The 15,106-nt window shown below is 46.1% G+C and overlaps 1 protein-coding gene across 1 annotated transcript; it reads left to right on the top strand.

Annotated features, from left to right (window-relative positions):
* The first annotated feature begins 238 nt into the window (after positions 1–238).
* On the top strand, positions 239–10,052 carry C1QL3 (complement C1q like 3). The gene is made up of 2 exons (XM_056857379.1): positions 239–988; positions 9,393–10,052. Exons 1-2 carry the CDS (start codon positions 398–400, stop codon positions 9,570–9,572), a joined length of 771 nt encoding a protein of 256 aa, XP_056713357.1. The 5' UTR covers positions 239–397; the 3' UTR covers positions 9,573–10,052.
* The last annotated feature ends 5,054 nt before the right edge of the window (positions 10,053–15,106 follow it).

Below are 15,106 nucleotides of genomic sequence, written 5' to 3'. Positions count from 1 at the left end.
GGGGAAGTTGATTCGAGCTGACCCAGGCGGGGGGGGGGGAGTCGATCGCCAGCTGCAGCAGCAGCAGCATAAAAGCGCGCGCGGCTGGGCGGCGGCGGCAGCAGCCACAGGTGCCCCAGCAGGCGAGCGGAGGCCGGCCGGCCAGGCAGGCAGGCTGTCGGGGCGTTGGGAGCTGGCGAAGGACGCGCACCCCGGCGCCCCTCCGCGGCGGCGGGAGGCCGAGGGCGAGACGCCCCCAGGGACGCGGGGAGGCCGCCCCGCGGTGTTTTCGGCTCCCGGAGGTGCGCGCCCCGCCATCAAGATTTTGTCCAAGGGCAGGCCGGAGGATCGCCCTGCGCTGAGCCGCCTGGTGGGCAGCCGGCGGCGGCTGATCGCGGCCGGCGCGCTGGGGGTGGTCATGGTGCTGCTGCTGGTCGTGCTGATCCCGGTGCTGGTCAGCTCGGCCGGCACGTCGGCGCACTACGAGATGCTGGGCACCTGCCGCATGGTGTGCGACCCCTACGGCGGCGGCACCAAGGCGCCCAGCACGGCCGCCACGCCCGACCGCGGCCTCCTGCAGTCGCTGCCCACCTTCATCCAGGGCCCCAAGGGCGAGGCCGGCCGGCCGGGCAAGGCCGGGCCTCGGGGGCCCCCCGGGGAGCCCGGCCCGCCGGGGCCCGTCGGCCCGCCGGGGGAGAAGGGCGAGCCGGGCCGCCAGGGCCTGCCGGGGCCGCCCGGCGCGCCGGGCCTCAACGCGGCCGGGGCCATCAGCGCCGCCACCTACAGCACCGTGCCCAAGATCGCCTTCTACGCCGGCCTCAAGCGGCAGCACGAGGGCTACGAGGTGCTCAAGTTCGACGACGTGGTCACCAACCTGGGCAACCACTACGACCCCACCACGGGCAAGTTCACCTGCTCCATCCCGGGCATCTACTTCTTCACCTACCACGTGCTCATGCGCGGCGGCGACGGCACCAGCATGTGGGCCGACCTCTGCAAGAACAACCAGGTGGGGGACCGGGGGCGGCGGCGGCGGGGGGGACGGGGGCCCCGGGGCGCACGGCCCCCCGTAGCAGGAGGGCGGAGACTTGTCCTAGCGCGACTTTGGGGGCTTGGCGTGCTGGCGGGACGGGCGGAAACCCAACGGGGAGGCTTTCCGCCTCTCGCGCGTTTGTTATGACTGGGAGAAAAAAGTCGCACCTGTTGAGTTTCTGTCGGGAACGCAGCTAGTGGGATGGGGGGGGGGGGGAGAGAGAGAGAGACGGCCAGCGGTTCAGCTAAAAGATTCCCGCAAAGGAATGAAACAGAGCTAAGGAAAGTCGAGAGCGACGAGAGCCGGGGAAGGGGAGAGTTTCTGGTGGTTGGTTTCCTATTAACGCACGGGAGGTTTTGCCTTGGATTCGCCGCTCTCCAGATGCACATTTCCCCCACCCAAATCCTCAAAACTCAAGAAGAAGCCCCCATGCAGAGTTTTGAGAATTTGGATGGGACCGGGCATCTAGAGAGCGGCGAATCCAAGGCAAAACCTCCCGCGCAGAAATGCCCGTCGATTCCTGCACTCAGACTGTTGTTTTTGTGTCAAGGCTGAGAGCTGGGTTCATTTGCGGCGCGGCCCCGGTGCTTTGCACGCCCTCCAAGACACTTTTCATGTTCGGCGGCTGAACGTGTAGGTGGGCGGATGAGGTCGGCGGCAGCGCCTTCTGCCCGTTCAGAGGGTCTGGATCAGAGGGGGGGGGGCTCGGGAGGGCAGCCAGGAGTCGAGGCCCCGGGAAATCCAAGGAACGAACGAAACGGCAGGGTCAGAGGAAGAGCTGACTCCGGAGCAAACGCGTCCGCCGCAGTCGGGCTGTTTCGGATATGCGGCTCGCGGACAGCGGAGCAAGCTGGCGGCTTCGCCCAGGTCCTTTAGTTGCTTCGTGTCACTTTGTGCGGTGAAGGTTATCCAAAAGGCGCTAAGTGGATCCCCCCCTAAACCCTTCTCGATCCCTGCGGCTGAAGAGCGCGCGCGCGGAGGGGGGGGGGATACCCTTTTCAAACCCTTCCAAAGGCCCATGGACGAACCGAGGGCGTTCTTGCTCCACGGTAGTGATTTGTGGGCATTGCTGGCGGCCTAACTCGGACCGGAGGGGGTTTTTTTGCACACGATCCCCCCCCGCCCCGAGCATCCAGGCGAATCGATGAATGAAGCGCGCGGATGAAAGGCGAAAGAGTGCTGCGTGGGCGCCGGAAAGCAGAGTTTTCAAAGTGTGGCCATTTCTGCGCGGGAGGTGTTGCCTTGGGTTTGCTGCTCCCTGGATGCGCATTTGCCCCATCCGAATCCCCCAAACTCTGCACGGGGGCTTACTGTTGAGTTTTTGAAAACGTGGGTGGGGAAAATGCGCCTCGAGAGAGCGGCAAATCCAAGGCAGAACCTCCCACGCAGAAATGGCCTGTGCGGGGGGGGGGGGGAGAGAGAGATCTTCGGTCATTGCCAGCGCGTTCCCGCCCCCCAACTAACTGAGGCGTGTGAAGGGCGTGGGGTTGAGCTAAGAGGGGGAAGAAACCGGGCACAGGTCAAGCCGCCCCCTCGGGCCTGACTTTCTTAACGACGCTGGAGGTGGGGAGCGGCTGAGCCGCTCGGGGGAGCTCGGACCTTCCCGGAGGTCAGAGGGTCGTTGGGGGAGGAGGTGGAGATGGCGGGGCGGGGCCCCGCGGGGGGGGGTGGCGGGGCTGAGAAAACCCGGCCTCGAGGGACGCCGCGAGCCAGGCCACGGAGGCATCCGGCCGAGACCCCCGAGAAGGGCTCCAGTCCAGGTTTTGGGACCTGCGGCCGTTCCCAGAGGGTTCCTCCGCCCTCGCCCCTCCCGGGGGCCGCCAGAAGGCGTCCCTTGGGGGCTCAGCCCCCCCTCCTTTTCTCAAGGCTGTTGCCAGGGTCAACGGCGCCTCGGTCCCAGGTCCAGCCGGGGCGGGCGAGGCGAAGCCGCGGGGGGCGACTGCTGGCCGGCGCGTGGCCTCTTCCCCGAAGCCTGCGCCTGCAGGCGCTTGGCGCGCGGCGGGGTCCCGGGGGCGAGCGGAAAGCGCGGGGTTTCGCGCCGCGGGGGCTCGCGCCTCAGGTGCCTGGTGGAGGGACAGAGCGTGGGGAGGGAAGGGGCGTGGGGGGAGTAGGTTAGAGAGGGGCGGCTGGTTCTTAGGAGCGCAAAGGCTTTTCGCGCGCTCATCCTTCCCTGGCAAGTAAGTTCTGCTTAAAGCAGGGGGGGCGGGACTTCTGTTTGGGATGGAGTGCCTGAGCAGTATCCAGGTGGATAATTCACAGTGGGTCGCCGGGTTAGTGGATAATTCACAGTGGGTCGCCGTGTTAGTCTGTCTGCAGTAGCAGAAAAGAGCAAGAGTCCAGTAGCACCTGAAAGACTAACAAAAATATTTTCTGGCAGGGGATGAGCTTTCGTGAGCCACAGCTCAGCTGTGGCTCACGAAAGCTCATCCCCTGCCAGAAAATATTTTTGTTAGTCTTTCAGGTGCTACTGGACTCTTGCTCTTTTCTACTCCAGTATCCAGGTGGGCGGCCTTCCTTGCAAAACCACTCAGGCAGGAAATGGCGAGGCTTTCCTTCAACCCCGAACCTGGTCTCCGCCACCTCCCTGGGTGGAGGCCCGTTCACTGTGGCCCACTCCAAAAAAGAAAGAAAATGAACTCGTCACTTAGGGTGGGGTGTTAGAATAACCAGTAGGTGACAGAAACGGCAGGAGAAAACCTCTTGGGGAGACTGAAGAGCTTCTTTGAGGTGCGGTTCAGAGGTGCGGTTCAGAAAGGGAAACGATTGAGGTGAGCAGTTGCCAGTAATGGGGGGGCAACCCAGGTACGTAATTACGCCAGTGCCATAAAACAATCTTATAGGGCTCGAGAGGAAGTGCCGCAGTTCTCAGTGGGGGTTACTCCGAAGTAGCTGCGGGCAGGGTGATAGCCCAAACCAGATGCAAAATTGACATTGCAATCCTGTGCAGAGCTACTCCAGTCTAAACCAGATGAAATTTATGGAGCTGGACTGGAGTAAATATGTGGTGGTTAATCGCGTGTGAAGTTTTGTCTGGGGGTGGAGGTGGGAGAAGGAACTATACACACCCAGGATGTTACCATACTACTGGGGGGGGGAGTATTGTTTGCCTTTGTTTTCCTTACAAATAGTTGGCAACAGCAAATCCAGGGAAATGTGCTCTGTGAGCCATCAGTGCCTTCCACCCCCATCCTAATCTTTGCTAGGCCAAACATTAGAGATCATGAGAGTCTATAGTGTGGAAGACACAAGAACCATCCATTTTAATTAGGCTAAGTGGTGCTGCAATTGCCTGCTTACTGTAGCTCTCAAGTAGCCCCCCGAGACCTGGCCCTTGTAAATCTGTATCTTCACCTTATATACTTAGCACACATATATAATTGTTTGAACTGATTATTATCTGAGTAAGCAAGATGGATAAATGCAAGAAAAATTAGCTGGGAGTTTGTGCCTGCAGTAGCTTGGCCGCTATAAAAGTCTTGTACAATGTTTATGAATAAAGTACAAAGAACATTACAAACACATTCATAACCAATCACAAAATTTAATTCCACAAACATGACAATCAACATTTAATTTACTCAGATAGCCACTAAAGCTGCTTATGCATCAGATTTGTAGTTTTTATAAATCATTTAAGAATAATTACAGATTTTACGTTCATTAATAAGCATTTATCTCATGCTAATAGCATGCTGCCCTGACCTGGATGGCCCAGGCTAGCCTGATCTCGTCAGATCTCAGAAGCTAAGCTGGGTCAGCCCCGGTTAGTACTTGGATGGGAGACCACCAAGGAATACCAGTGTTGCTGTGCAGAGGAAGGCACTGGCAAACCACCTCTGTTTGTCTCTTGCCATGAAAACCCCAAAAGGGGTCACCATAAGTCGGTTGCGACTTGAAGGCACTTTACACACACACAATAGCATGCTGGGCAATAAATGTCATTCTGCCCAGAGTGCTTGTTGGTTACTGTTTTCATGTTCAGATTGATCCCCCAAAATCTTAGGCCACACTGAATCTTTGCTCTTTGAAAAACAATTTACAAAGTTAAACGGTATAGCGAGTGTGGTTTGCTGTATACTGGAGTACACAAAGCTGAAACATGGGATTCCGTGTCTACATATAGTACCTGAGATTGTAGGAATCCCCCCCCTCCCACCAAGGTGGAATAATGAAGCAGAAATTGCTGAACATTGTTACTGAAGAACACCAGTCTACCGTAACAAGATGAGAGTCTTTTTGGTCCCTTCGGTTGTGTGTTGCAGGCAGGAACACAGATGGAAGCATCAAAGGCTGATAAATTAATCTAATATGCCACTTAACCTTTTGTTTATGGTTTCTCACAAGTACTGTAAAAATTAAATTACAGGGACATCAGCCGCAATTAATCAAATTAGCAAAAAGCCTACCATAAATAGTGGCTCTAAAGATGAGCCCCCACTGGTTCAAAAGTAAACACAGCAACAGGGAATTGGCCAAGTCTCACATACTCCAGTTCGCAGTGCAACTTTGTAATTTTGCCTATTAGAAAGCATTATTTCCCTTTAATGCTTGATGGAAATAAAAAATAGCACAGCGCATGGCATATCTTTATGAGCATAAATATTAAAATAAGCCTGAAGACAGCCTAAGTACATAATCCCAGACATTTATAAATTACTTAATTTAGATACTACACAAACAGAAAAGACAAATATTGATTGTGCAGTGCCGAATTCAGATTATATTTATGCAGTCATAAGAAATCCTTAAGCCATTTTTTCATATTAGGGAGCAGTTTTAATGAATTGGATATATTAGACTGCGATTTGATCTTGACAACTAATGAACTGTGAGTAGTTTTCTATACAAAATAGGGGGATTTTCATTCGGAAACAGAGTACATAGAAGCAGACTTGTATTGTACCTGTATATCATTCAATAGCAGCATATGTTGAATATCTCAAGGACTCCCATGTAACACATTGTCTTCCTTAATAGTTAGACAGCTTAAATATAGAAGTGCTGAGGCTATAACATAATTGGTTTGCTTGCAGTTTTAATGTCCCTGTATGCCGCTATAACCCAATGAGGTGAGCAATCATGAAACGTATGCAATGTACACTGCATTAATTGCTTAATTTTGAGATGCCTTTAATACATGTATAGCAAGACCCTTGAGGTTCCTCTGAGGCTGCCCTCATAGGCTTTAAAAAGAAATTGCAATGGCTGCCACCACCCACAAAAGAAGCAGAAACCATTAAGGTAGCATACCGCGAATGGGATTGAGGTGAATGCATTTGCAAGGCATTGTGGCTGTAACACAAAATGACTGCAATCTGCAAAGTATTTTTAGGAGCTCAATCGATAAATCATTCTTTAGTGCAGACAGTGTCCATTGCTGTGGAGTGGATGTCTGCTATCTTTACACAATGTTTGTTTATAATGATATATGAAGCACGTTTAATGCCAAAGCCAATAGAGTCCACATCACTTTGTGACAGAAACCCCCCCCCCAAATCTATACCAGCTATATGTACATTCAAAATGTAGCATTTAAATGCAGTGTTAATAGAATCGGAGTAATAATTTAAGCAGATAGAGTAAAACATTCATCAATCCACTGCAACTCATTCTGTAATAATTTCAATAAAGCCAAGTATATATTTTCCTTTACTGTTTGTTACATCAGATCTCAGATTAGGTTAGATTTTTAGGGGTGAATAGTTCTGGGGCAATTAGCTGATTATTAATCCTTGGGAGGTTGCTATAATTTGATAAATAGTGCTTAAAGGGTGGTCAAGACAGCTTACTTCAGTAAACAATATGATATTTTTGAAGCCATGACTCTAAAGAGGACTGCCTTGGATATTACTATACAGCATGTCAGCTTAAATTAGAACATTTGTTAAGCAATTACAAATCTTTTAAGCCTTTCTGAACCTTCCTATATGATGCAAAAGAACAGGGTTTTTCCTGCTTCTTTGATTTCTAAGCTTTATAATATCCTATGAGAGCTAGCATGGTGAATAGCCTTATCTATTGTTATTTCTGTATTAATGTGGGATCATACCACATGAAAGTTTAATTTGAAAACCTATCATTTATGTTTTTGAAAGGCAGGCATGGAAATCTTTAGACTTGCTGTGCTTTTTTCAGTTCCAAAAAGATAAAAAAGAATCCAGCATATTGCATGCCAAGTCATGCATTATTTCTTAGTTCAGGTTAGCAAAACCACTAAATCACTAACAGCTCTATTGAGCAGTGACGGAATAGAGACAGGCTACAAAGCAGATGATATGTTGTACTAACATAAATCGTCTACAAATAAAAAGGTGATGTATTTTACTAGTGGAAAGGAATTGTGTATAAATAACTAGGGTCACATTCTATTAAGCTGGACTGTGTGAATTTCTCGATTGGTGGGCTTTTACATACTTTTATCAATGTAGTAATCATATCAAGAAAGTATTCTTTAAAATCCAAACAAAACCATTAGTTAACTTTTAAGCATGATGCGTGATAAAGTACTCAAGATTGTCTCAATAATAATCAGAAAAGAGACATGCATTAATTTAATGAATGATTGTTATTAATTGAGCCACACAGATTAAGTGTGTGAAGGTAGTTGTTGTGGGGAACTGTGTTGCTTCCTGATTCTTTAAAAGGATACCAATCAGGATGCAATTGACTCAAAGACAAAGGCATCAAGGAGTTGTTTTACATGCTTATTCCTTCTCTGCACTGTTATAATAATCGCACATGCTTTGTCTTGGGACAGGCCTGTTTTTTACCCTGAGCAATAGGAGTCAAGGACAGTGTTAGGTTCACCTACCTGTATAAATCTGATCCCCATCTGGATAGTGGCTTGGGTTCCAAAGTACTATTTAGGCTAACAAAGTGGGCTTGTGATAGCTGAATACATTTGGCGTCTTCTTATTACAAACTGCTTTTAAAATTCAGGGCTACATGTCAATAAAGAACAATTAAAAGACCATTTGGGCTGCTGGAACTAGTTCTTTTTGCCATCTTGGTTTAAAGATAAGACACCAGTGTGGTATGGTAGCTACAATGATGGACTTTGAGTAGCATGTTCTAGTTTGAATGCCCATTCACCTTTAAAAGGTCCCAGGATATGGATGGAAGGCACATTATATAGCAGCCTTGCTGAAACTGCGCAGGCCCAGGTCTGGTAGTGTTTGGATGGTAGACATCCTGGGATGCCTCTGAGTTCCATGATAGAAGAATGTATGATATAAATACTGTCAGATAAAAACAGTCATAGTCTTCACATGTTAGGGTGAGAGACTAACTGGCCCAAGGTCAAAGAATAACCATCATGTAGGCCACCCTGAGCTTCTTAGATGGGCAAAAAAGAGCCAGCGTGGTATAGTGGTTAAGAGTGTAGTGGTTAAGACTAATCTGGAGAATTGGGTTTGATTCCCCACTCCTCCACATGAGTGGCGGACCCTAAACTGGTGAACTGGATTAGTTTCCCCACTCCTACACACAATGCCTGCTGGGTGACCTTGGGCTAGTCACAGCTCTCTAAGAACTCTCTCACCCCCACCTACCTCACACGGTGTCTGTTGTTGGGAGAGGAAGGTGATTGTAAACCGGTTTGAGAATCTTTAAAGGTAGAGGAAATTAGGGTATAAAAAACCAGCTCTTCTCTCTTCTTCAAAGTGAAAATGGGAGAGGGTCACATTAGAAGGATTTTCCAAGGGATTAGGAAGAAATAGTGTTGGGGTTATCCATCCAGTCTAATGATGGGTGGCTTGTCTTTAAACATTCTGTGATGGTAGAGGAAATAGGTCTATTTAGAAGTAAGTCGCACATTATACAATGGGACTTACTCCTAGGAAAGCATTCTTATGATTGCAATCTTAGTCTACTATGATATCAATGATTTTGGACTTTTGCTGTACACCAGCATGGTGTAGTGGTTAAGAGCGGTGGTTTGGAGCGGTGGAGTCTGATCTGGAGAACCGGGTTTGATTCCCCACTCTTCCACATGAGTGACGGAGGCTAATCTGGTGAACTGGATTTGTTTCCCCACTCCTCCACACAAAGCCAGCTGGGTGACCTTGGGCGAGTCACACACTCTCAGCCCCACCCACCTCACAGGGTGTCTGTTGTGGGGAGGGGAGGGGAAGGGAAGGTTATTGCAAGTGGCACAGAAAGTCGGCATATAAAAACCAACTCTTTTTCTTCTTTGCTGGTCGTGGACCGTAATAAATACTTTGCTTTGCTATCAGTGATTACATTGGTGAAGAAGAAACTAACCACCCAAAATTTATGCCCCAAAGAGAATTTGAAGGTGCTTCCCTCCCAGTTCCATTCCAAAGCACTGGTGTATGTTGAAATGATAAATCATGTTATTCTTTGTATGTGTTTCTCTTAGGTCCGAGCAAGCGCAATTGCTCAAGACGCGGATCAAAACTACGATTATGCCAGTAATAGCGTCGTTCTACACCTGGAGCCGGGAGATGAAGTCTACATAAAATTAGATGGAGGAAAAGCACATGGAGGAAACAACAACAAATACAGCACATTTTCTGGATTTATAATTTATGCTGACTGATTTCAAGAATCAAAAACTAAATTCACATTCTTCTGAGCATAAGTGATGGATTAACGTGGCAAAAGTCAAGAAAACAAGAATCCCAGAGGATACTGGCTGTAGACACCTCATTAATGGGGCAAAATGCTATCTGACTCACATCTGTGCAACCCAGAGAAAGTGTGTTTAAAAATAGATCAAGTTAAGCAGATGTGTGACCCACTATCGCCAAAGCAAAATACTCCTTGTTGTTAGTGTCCATGTGAATGAAGTCCTATATAGATCACAACTTTTATAAGGAAAAAAAAACCTTAAGGCACTGAATTATTTCTCAAGCATATATGATACTTTTGGTGTGCTATGATCTTGCTGCTTTTATCCATCCATCAGCTTTGGTCCCTGTGACTTACCTGCTAACTATGATGCGTGTGGAGCCGACTCATAGTATGTGGTGAGGAATGATTTTACAATAAAAGGAAGATGTAACTGAATTTTGCTTAATCCCGCCAAAGGAATTATTTGTACATCCATTCCCTTCCCACCTAGAAACAGACTCCTTCTTACTTCAAGCATTTAGCTGCAACTTCATTGTTTGTGGGTGCATGTCCAGGTTTTCATATGACCGTAGTACAGATTTTATCTAGTTCTCAATTCTCTTCTGCCACCCTTGATTTCTTAAGACAGCTACTCTATGAAAAGTGTGCGTGAAAAGCGCAGCCACCCCATGAAGGCTGTCTCATTCATTTCAATAGCGGGAGAAAATGCATGTGCAAATTCCTGTACCCAGGCAGATCGGAAATGGATGGGCGGTCTGCACAAAGCAAGAGTTTGCTGTGCACACAGCACTCTGAAGCTCTGTTTATCATAGCAGGGAGGAAAGCAAGAGACTGTTCAACTCAGCAAAAATATAATTTAGAGCGCATTCCTGAGGGGGTGGGAGCAGAAAGTCGATTGGAGGAGGTATGACCCTGTGCCAGCATAAGCTGGCACGGGGGGCATTCCCGTTGGCGCCTGGGCGCTGCGTAGCTGCGTGGGGTTCTCCTGCCGGTGCAGCCTCTCATGGAACTAAATCCTGGAAGAGAACGGCGGTGCCGGCGTGGGGGGGGGCATTCCCAGGGGTGGAACTGACTTTTGTCAGCTTCCTAACCCCTTCCAGCCCGGGAACACCCCTCGCTGCTGCGGCGGGGCTGCAACATCTTTTTTGGTGTCGTGGCCCCACTGTTCTCAATGGGAGCATTTTCCCAATTTTTGCCTTTTTTATTTTCCACATCAGCCGGGAAGCCTCTGAGGAGGCAGTGTGGCTGTGCCATTCCCGGCTGCCACAGATCCACCACCCCTCAGGAATGGGCTGCCCGATTAAAAAACACCATATACTGACCTCAGTGATCCTAGTTAACACAGCTTGCTATTTTCATATGGTATACAATTCAATGTTTCATTATTATGAACCATCTAGAGAACTGTACAGAGACATTACCACCCCTCTGCTTCCATAGTTCTTTCTTTAACAAAGTTACTACCTGTCCCTGGCATCATAAGGGTGTTCCCATTCATCATGACAGTGTCCCCCTAACTGCAGCATTTGTCCCCACAGCAGTGAATAAAAGCTGTTGGTTTATGTGAAACAAGGTAAATAGGGGCAACTTGGGTAGCACCATGTGCCTGGAACCTGTCATGCTGCCATTTCTTGATGGCAGTGGGGAAGCAGATTTTGCTCCCTCCTCAGACCAAATTGCAGTCCATTTGCCTTACCCCATAAATCGGCAACTAAATCCACACTTACCCATTCTTTAGTTTCTTGGAACCCCTCCGCACACATGCACAACTGTGGGGGAGCTCCTTTCCTATAGTGCTGGGGTACCTGAGTAAATACCAGAACTTAAGGAAGTAGAACTGATTCCCCAGGTTTTCCTACCCAATCAGCTCTTTCCATCTCAACGGAGTGTCACTCACAGTAGAAAACCCACCAGTCAGCCCTGTCCTTGCAGTCATGGTATTTGCACATGCTGAAGCTGCATAGATGAATCCTTCAGGAAGTCACTTCCATGCGCCTTGGTGTAAGAGCATGCATGGGTGGGTGAAGGAAGCCTTAAGTCGTGACAAAGCGATGTAATGTGGGTACCTGGCTATTTTATAATTATGTAAATATCAGTGAAGCATTTCTGCAGTCTAATTAAAGAGTGGGCTGTGCCAGCATTTGTTTAGAATGGGGTGCGCTAATAAACCACACTACAGGTCTTATCCCTTATCCAGACATCTGATATCCAGACTGATCCGAAAACTGGACCTTTTGAGCCGGCATGCAGGCATTACTCCCAGGCCCTCAGTAGTGCCATGGATGGTTCAATGTACACAAAATTATTTAAAAATATTGTTTAAAATTACATTCAGACTATGTGTATAAAGTATATATAAAACATAAATGAATTTTGTGTTTAGACTTGGGTCCCATCCCCAAGATATCTCATTATGTATATGCAAAAATTCCAAAATATTCAAAAGTACAACAAGATCCGAAATACGGACCACTTCTGGTCCCAAGCAGTCCGGATAAGGGATACGTCACAAAGCCAAGACCTTGCAGCGTTTCCACAACCAGATACATGTTTGTGTTTTTTATGGGCAGACTAATTTCCCACCCTCATCTCAGTAAGAGTCCTGTAAATTAGGCCAACATTGCCCCAGTTTTACGGCAGGGGAATTAAGGATGACGTCCCCAAACCACAAGCTGAGTCCCCAGTTTGTCTGCTGCTTTCTCCAGCTCTTCCATTTCTAAGTCCAATACACCATTCATTACACTATTTACTAGTTTTCATTAAAAATATATAAATATCCCGACAAATTTAAAATCCTGTTTATTTTGAGTCAGGCAAGAATGAGTGCTGTAAAGCAATTCATCTTGTATATAAATTTCTAGTTAGTTTCTATTTTCCTTAACATAAATGTTTAGATTTTATATATTTAAAAGCTTCAATGGGACCATTACATAGAAAGGTATGAAAATATTCGGGTGCTGAACGAATGGAATATGAGTAGTCTTACCTTTAGTCCAATGCAAAGAGGCCTTGCTATACTGGGATTATGAAATATATGCATATTATTAAATGTAAAGCAAATATGCAAAGGACATTTTCAGATGTGATATTAGTGTTTATTCAAGCCTATTTTTCTTATATCAAAGAGGGTTCAACAGAAATTTGTTGGTTATATTTCCATAAATACCCTTTGTCACAATTAATGCTTCTATAAATAAGGTGCTTGTTTTAAAATTATTAAATAACCACTATATAATTTATAGTAGCACTTTTAGAAGACTTTAACTGTACTGTGAAGTCCATCTCTGTAGAAGTTTCCTACTATAATATGCTTGTTGCATCCATCTCCTGTGTATATTTTACACTAATTTCCACAGAAGCCTATAAGGAGTTACCTGCCGATAAAGATGTTTAGGATCAGCATATTATGGTGCATTCATGGTAAAAATTGAGCGTTATTTATATTTATTTAGAATGTTAAAGCATAATGGTAGCCAGACATCTAGTTTCTCCATTTAATAGATTCTGCTACAAACCAAAAACACAAAATGTCAGTTTGAAAATCAGATTTACCATTTGCTCAAATACCCAAATTATCGTTCATAATATGAAATTATCTTTTCATAATCCACTCTTATTTTATAAACATTTGTCAGTCAGCTATTACATGTAGAAAAACCATGCAAACAACCATTGAAGTTCATCATTATTCTCTTCCCCCCCTTGAAAGTAATTCAGTTTCCTAATGTTTAACCAATCAATCTATTATTATTTAGCAATTTTCATTAGACCATGTGATTTGGGCTAAACTACTCCCAGTTCTGGCATCAATTTATAATGATTATTTTTTTGTTTAAATTCAGTAGAAGCATATGGTATCATTTTGATAGAACACAAGTCCATTGTGCTTGTTAGAGATGATGCTTGATATACATTGGTTGGTAGCAAAACTCTTGACATTCTCGAAAGTGTCAAACAGCATGTTTCAAGAAGACACTAGTCATGTACACCTGTGGGTACACCTGTGCCCACCTGTGCCAAAGGGCTATCTTTCAGAACAGAAACTCCTGCTCTGTTGCAAACTGCTTTTGACATTCAGGAGATTTTGATTGCTGGTTTTGATGCTGTTGGAAAAGGTGAAAAAGGCCCCCAGCGAATATGCAAGTCCTTAAACATGAAGCAAAGGTGGTCCAGTCAACTGTGGGCTATCCACAACCCATTTGAATAATACAGGGACTTCATTGCCACAGGATAGCTAAAGCTGAGTATGTTTGAAAGTATAATAAACCCTTGACATCAGATTGCCATTTTAACAGATACGACCTTTTCTTTAGTTAAGTCAGCATTTCTCTCTGTTGAGGTCCATAGGTCCACAGAAAAAAATTAAGTGTTTTTTTTTACTAATATCTTGACAAACTGATTTGTAAATCATGGGCTTTGTTATAATAGCTCATTAAACGGTATTACTTATTTTGGCTTTTGGTATTTTCTATTAACAATTATTTGTGTTACAAAATTTTCTAAAACAGGAACAGTGAATCTAACTTTATTGTTCTGATTCTATGAAAATATTTTTTTAAAAATAAGGGTCATGCTGATGTACAATAGATTTGGTTTATTGAAACCTACTGTTATCTCATGCAGAGATAGACATGTGTAAGCCTATTGAAATTGCCTCACTCTGTAGCACCGTGACCACAGATTTCAGTCTGATTTAATGCTCGCAAGTGCATTGTGGTCAGTGGATAGTAAGAGACCTTCAAATTATCATGTATTTCCCAATCCATTCTTTATAATGCCGTTACAATATTTTTATTCATTAATTTTCCCCTATAATGCTTTAACGGTGCAATCCTAAGAACACATTCCTGTGAGTTAGCCCTACTAAATAAACATGAATAGGATTGCCCTTGGGTATTCTTCGATTGTCATCTTCTATTTTATACAGATTATTTAAATATGACTTAAAAAAACTGAACATTAAATAAAATCTAGCTAAATAGCAGTAATGCTAGTATTTCATAGCAGGCCCATTCAAATACATTGCCACTTACAGTTGAAATCCTATGAACATTTACTTGGGTGTAAGACCTTAAAGCTAATGGGACTTCTAAATAAACATGCATAGGATTGGGCTGTGAGTTTCCTGAAGTAGTGCAGCTGATACACCTTTAAAACTGAAAGACTTTACATATTTAAGATCACTATTTGGAAAGCCTTTGATTATGTGTTTAACTCAGCTGCTCATAGAGGGAGGGATCCAGAAGACTAGTGGCTTCTGTATACCGGCTAGGATCTTTCAAAGCCCTTTCCTGTAGCACCCCTTGGCATCCGATAAGATGCCGCTCTTGAAGACCAGGGAACTGACTGGAAGGGCATCTGGCACTTCTCAAAGAGCTGGAGTAAAAAGTTTAAAAAAAAACATGAAAGCTCCCATGCATATCCCCAAGTGTTTGTCACTGCAATCCTTATCAGAGTACTTATACTGTTAGATATGTGCACAGGGCTTTTTGGATCTCA

Source organism: Euleptes europaea, chromosome 11 (genome assembly GCF_029931775.1).
Source record: "Euleptes europaea isolate rEulEur1 chromosome 11, rEulEur1.hap1, whole genome shotgun sequence".
Classification (NCBI taxonomy): domain Eukaryota; kingdom Metazoa; phylum Chordata; class Lepidosauria; order Squamata; family Sphaerodactylidae; genus Euleptes; species Euleptes europaea.
Note: the sequence above shows the minus strand (reverse complement) of the source record. Positions and strands in the feature narration are given on the sequence as shown.